The following is a 6000-nucleotide window of genomic DNA, read 5'->3' on the forward strand; positions in this document are numbered from 1 at the left end:
AAATATAAAAGTCAATATCCGCACGAATGTGTAGATCAATCTCTAGTCAAGCTTTTAAAGCTACAATCAAAAATCTTTAAAAGAAAATATATTGGAAGTAGAAATCAATTTTTCTAGATTTTTATATTTAGTGCTTTTAATTCTCTGAAGTAATTCTACAAAATAAAATCTAAAGTTACAAAATCTACAACTTAAATTTGACAGCAAAATATTGAAAGCGACAGACACTGCCAATCAATCACATTATCTATAAGTTCACCAAATACATAAACACATTAACTTCACCAAAACAAATCTTATTCTTGAGCTCATCCCCTATGATTCACCCCTTAAATAATTTCCAATAAAATGCTGCCACATCATATTATGTTTATGAAAACAAAAAAAAATAGAAAATAATATTAATTACCAAAAGAAATTGACTTTATAAAACTGTAAACCCTAAACCTTATAACCTAAGTTGTAAACCCTAAACCCTAGGATTAACACTTAACCCTATATCTCAAATTATAAACACTGAACCCTAAACCCTAATATAGTCCCTAAGCTTTAAGGTTATCCCTAAACTCTAGGGTTTAGAGTTTATAGTCTGGAATTTTTAGGGTTAAGGGTATTGTTGATGGCATTTACGATTTAGAGTTAACTCTTTTTTCGTAGAAGGAGCAGGATGAAGAGAAAAATCTAAACCCTAAACGCTCTCATCAAAATTATAAATCCTAAACTCTAAACTTGAATATTTAAAGTTAACCCTAGGGTTTAGGGATAACCCTAGAGTTTAGGAATACTCTTAGGGTTTAGGGATAATCCTAAGGTTTAGGATTTAGAGTTTACGGTCTAGTATTTAGAATTTGAGCTATAGGGTCAAGTGTTAACCTTAGGGTTTAGGGTTTAAATTTGAATTATAAGATTTGGAGTTTAGAGTTTTATAATGTCAATTTTTTTTGGCAACTATTATTATTTTTTATTTTCTAAATTTTTTTATCAATAAGATACGACGTGACAACATTTTATTGGTTATCACTTAAGGGGGTGAACCTATAAATTTAACCCTAGAATAACTAAAAAAGGCACATTAACTTGACCGAACACAAACACATTTTCTGTCAAGTTCAGAATGCTATCTCAACCAGTATATCCATTTTTTTTTTATATTCTTGCAGGTTAATGTTGTAGCTTATGATGAGTGAAGATAATAGGGAAAATTTAATTAAAATATCCCAACTAATTTTATTAAGCTTTTTAATATCCGATTTTTTGGTATCCAGTTTAATATTCTAATAATTATTTTGTTCATTTTAATACATAAACTTTTAAAACTGTACCCCTTTGAATATCCAAATTTTGTTTATTTTAATTGAAAATACTACTAAGTTTCAAACGAAATTTAAAAAACCTCTAAAATATAACAAAAATATTAATTTTTTATAAAACATTTAGGAAATTAGGTAAAGAAACTAGTGAGAAAATTTTAATTTTGAAGGAAAACAAATAAAGTTTTTTTCATTTTTAAAAAACAAACGAAATTCAATATTTAAAACTTAAAACTTTATTACAAAATTTAAGGTTATATACAGTTTAGTCACTTTTATTTTTCAAACAGAAAATAAAACTAAAATTTTCTGAGATTTGTTTTGTAAATCTTATAGATTTTTAAATTTTGTTTGAAATCTAAAAAACATTTTGACTAAAAAATTGGGTATTAAAATGGACATAATTTTAAAAGTTGTAAAAATAATTAGTATAAACTGGATAACAAAAAAAAATTAGATATTAAAAAGCTTAACAAAATTTAGTTGGAGTATTTTTACGGAATTTTCCCACGATAATATGATCATTGGTATGCTTTTACCATGGTAAATTACATTTTGATTCAGATCTAAACCGTTTATAGTGAATTATATAAAACGATTTAAATCTAACCTTGAGTTTTAAAAAACAACTAGATTATGACCCGCGCTAAAGCACGGAATAATGTTTTTAAAAAACTTTATATAATCGCATTTTTTCTTTATTTAAAGTAGGTTTTGCCATGAATCTGTAAACCAAAGTCCGTATCAAATTCAAACAAACAAAAAAATGATCAGTACCTGGTCCAAAATATAAAAATCCCAGAATAGGTATTGTAGAGTAGTTGACCACATATCGAATTCAAAGCTTTATTAGCCGAACCCGAACGGGCAACAGAAGAAACCAAAAAAATCCAAAAAACCGATCCGAAAGTCCAAATTAATCATAAATATAAATCTTTGAAACATAAATATGTACTTCAAATATTCAGTTCTATATTTATTTTGAAATTATATCTAAAAAAAGTATTTAAATTATACCTTAAATATCGAATTATATAAAAATAATTTTATTTCTTATGTTTTGCTTTTAAATTTTGGATTTAACTTCGGATATATCCGAACCGAACTCATATAACCTGAATTGGAACAATATATGGTAATTTTATAGATTTTAGGATATGATACAAATTAGAACCAAAATCGATGTATTATATCTAAACATGATCCGTACTTACAAATTTGCCAAAATGAGACCTAGGATGTGATATAAATTAGAACTGAATTTCCAAATACCCAACATGTATCCTAACGTGTACCTGAACGCTCAAGCCTAACTTAAAGTATGTTTTATGTTTTGTTCAATTAGTTTTATATTTGATTAATATTTTAAATGTTTGCTTGAATAACCTGTACAATTATACTCATAAAAAATATCAATAATAAATGTTCCAGCATATCATTAAATATTAATAACTATTACTATTTAGTTTATATATATATATATATATATATCTAATTTTTAATACTCTATCTATAAGAATTATATTATTATATATTTGTGAAGGTTTTAAAGAATTTTTTTCTTGCATTTAAATTAAAGTACAGTTATATATATGAATTAGTAGTCATATATAATTCTTTTTCATATTAATAAATAAAATATAATTGATTATTTATTTAACAGTATTGTTAATATAAATTGAAGTCATTATTAAAAAAATATAGATTAGTTATTTAGTTCCATAATTTTAGGTTAGTGTATATATTTAATAATAATTAAGTTAGACATAAATATAAATAATTAAAAAGGTAGTTAAGTGTAATAGTCCAACTTAGACTATTTGTAAATAGATAACTTAGACTATTTGTAAATAGATAGAACCTAAATTAATATATTAGATTCTCAAAACTGAAACTATAATGCATCAAATTGGTATAGCAGAGACATCAAAACACAACAAACTTTGACACCATTGCTTATCGGTTGAAGACCTATCCAGCCGTTACCTAAGAGAACATAAAAATAGAATACGAAACCTACATGGAAAATCTTACGCCAACAATACTACATCCAAAAACTACATTAATCCAAAAAAAGAGAACCAAAACATTACAAATTACTGCACCGTTGCTTCCAAACTTAACCATGATGAATAGGTCAAAAAGACCAATCACAGCCGCGACCAAAGAGAACATTAAGATACAAAAAGCTGCGGAAGCAATTAACATTACGCTACACTACTACAACAACAACATGGCCAGCGAGAGAGAGAGTGGGGAGCCTTACTTCTCCATTCAGAAACCTTTCTGATTCAATCAACAACAATTACTTTCCGAGGCTTTCCAAGTCTCGGTTTTGTTGATGCTTTTTGCTTACTCTGCTTCACATTCTTTCTTCTTTTGGTTCCATTCATATGCCAGTCATCATCATCATCATCATCGTCCTCACTAGGATCAGAATCTATGTACTCATCATCGTCTTCGTCTTCATTATAATATACCTTCCGAGAGGCTTTTTTAGGTGCTGTTCTCGGTATATCATAGACTGGGAATCCTCTTGGTAAGTCGGGGATCTTAGCCGTCTCTGCGAATCCTATTGGATAGAAACCCCAACAGCAATAGTAAGTATCTTCTTCAGCAACTGGTGGTGGAGATGGAACTTTCACCGCCTGGAAAGCTCTCCTACAGCTCTTAGTTTGACATTTAAGCACGCTTTCCTCGTACATGTCGGGATACTCGAAAAGCACGAAGCAGTAAGGACAAGTCGTCCAGAAACTTGGAACCTTCGGGTGAGAATCTGAACTTGGAGTCTGTTCAGTATGTTGGGTTTGGTTAGTGACCCCCGTAGGCTGAGGAGGAGAAGGATTAGTAGAGGCCACTGGAATTGGAGAGGGAGTAGTGGAGACAGCTGGAACCGGAGGTGGAGTAGTAGAGACCGGAGGTTGATGGAATGATTGAGTTGAACTGAAGATAGGAGACAGTGTAGAGGGCCCACCAGAGGCTTCAGGTGGCTGTGATTGAAATGCCTGTTGTGGCGGCTGAGTCACCATCATTGGCTTAGACGTTGAAGGCTGCTGAGATACCGGCAATGGCTTAGAAGCTGTGGTTGGCTGAGATACCATAAATGGATTGGATGATGTCGGCGGTGGCTGTGGCTGAGGCTGAGATACTGGGATTGGCCTAGAGGTCGGTGGTTGCTGAGATACCCGAAATGGGTTAGATGATGTCTGTTGTGGCTGAGATACTGGCGATGCCTTAGCGTTTTGTGGTGGCTGTGAAGCTGGAAATGGGTTAGAAGTCCGCGGCGGCTCAGACACCGGAAAGGGGTTAGAGTTCAATGATCGTTGAGACACAGCAGACGGCTTAGAGTTCGTTGGTGGCTGAGACGCAGCAAAAGGCTTAGACTTTTGTGATGACTGAGACCCAGAGAAGGGCTTAGAGGCAGCAAAAGGCCTCGGTGCCTACATGAAAAAACAATACTTTAATTCATATACATAAAAGATGTGTCTACATTACTAAAGGTTTCTTTTTTATACCTCACGAAGACCAGTCCCTGCAAGAGGGTTAGAAGATGGCTGAGACATTGGGAATAGCTTAGAAGAGACAGGCTGCGGTTTAGACACCGAATGTGTCTGAGCCGGGCGGTTTGGCTGAGACACAGAAGGTTGATCAGAAACCAAAGACAGCAGCGAGAGCTGAGCAGCTTGATTGGACCTAGGAGGCTGAAACTGACCAGAGGATTGCAAAGCTATAGGCTCAGACGTCGGAGTAGGTTTAGACGACCAAGTGAGATCAGTTGAAGGAGGAGGCGCCCTTTGAGACGACGCCTCCTCATAAGACCTACCACTAGAAGACCGTTCTTGATCATGAAAACGCCGACTAGGCTGCACCCTTTCCGTCGCAGTGTTCAAGTTGATAGACCTCTCTTCCTCAACAGGAAGTCTCCAGTCTCTCCCGCTACTACTACTCGAACCACCACTCCTAATCATCTCACTCTCGTGACCAAACTGCTGCAACGGCTGAGACTGCATCACCTGCTGAGGCTGAGCGAAATGCGAGTGCTGGTGAAGCTGAAACGGCAACTGCTGGCTCTGATACGACACCGTTTGGTGCTGAGGAGACTCCTCTTGGTGCTGAGGAGACTGTGGCGGCTGATTCAGAAGCTGAAACCCTAGTTGACCTAACTGCCCGAACTGACTCAGATGAACCTCACGATCGTACAATGCCTTCCTAGAAGGATCGGAGAGGACGTACCACGCGTCGGAGATGAGCCTGAAGGCCTGATCGGAGTACGGAAACCGGTTCCGGCTAGGGTTGAGGAGCACGGCGAGCCTGCTGTACTGAGTGGCGACGAGCTCGGGGTTGTGAGTGAGGCGAACGAGGCGGAGGACGGCGTACCAGTCGGGGAGATCGGCGCGGATGCGAGATTCGCCGGCGAGGAGAGTGTCGGCGACGGCGAGGATAAGCTCGGCGGGATCTACGAGGGAGTGATCGGCCTCGCATGCGCGGATCGCGTAGGTTTTGGAGCCGTTTAGGTCGCCGGATAAGAGGAGCTTCTGCGCAGTCATTAGCCAACGTTCGGCGTCTCCTCCACCTCCGTTACCTCCGCCGCTCATCATTTTTTTTAACAGTGGGAAGACTTTGAGAGAGAGAGAGAGAGATTTGGGATTTGGTTAAGATTCTTCAGTGGAAATGTGAATGTGTTTTTTCC

The 6000-nt window shown here is 36.0% G+C and overlaps 1 protein-coding gene across 1 annotated transcript; it reads right to left on the reverse strand.

Moving 5' to 3' along the window:
• Window positions 1-3338: 3338 nt before the first annotated feature.
• LOC106366536 (pollen-specific leucine-rich repeat extensin-like protein 1) lies at window positions 3339-6000 on the reverse strand. The gene is made up of 2 exons (XM_013806149.3): window positions 4826-6000; window positions 3339-4750 (listed from the first exon to the last, which is right to left on the reverse strand). The coding sequence occupies exons 1-2, from the start codon at window positions 5906-5908 to the stop codon at window positions 3602-3604; spliced, it is 2232 nt and encodes a 743-aa protein (XP_013661603.1). The 5' UTR covers window positions 5909-6000; the 3' UTR covers window positions 3339-3601.

The sequence above is a fragment of the Brassica napus genome, chromosome A9 (assembly GCF_020379485.1).
Source record: "Brassica napus cultivar Da-Ae chromosome A9, Da-Ae, whole genome shotgun sequence".
NCBI classification, from domain to species: domain Eukaryota; kingdom Viridiplantae; phylum Streptophyta; class Magnoliopsida; order Brassicales; family Brassicaceae; genus Brassica; species Brassica napus.

Coding starts and splice junctions, on each gene's coding strand:
- LOC106366536 (XM_013806149.3), bottom strand. CDS start 5,908: ATGATGAGCGGCGGAGGTAACGGAGGTGGAGGAGACGCCGAACGTTGG. Junction 4,751..4,825: donor CAGGGACTGGTCTTCGTGAG/GTATAAAAAAGA, acceptor TTTTTCATGTAG/GCACCGAGGCCTTTTGCTGC.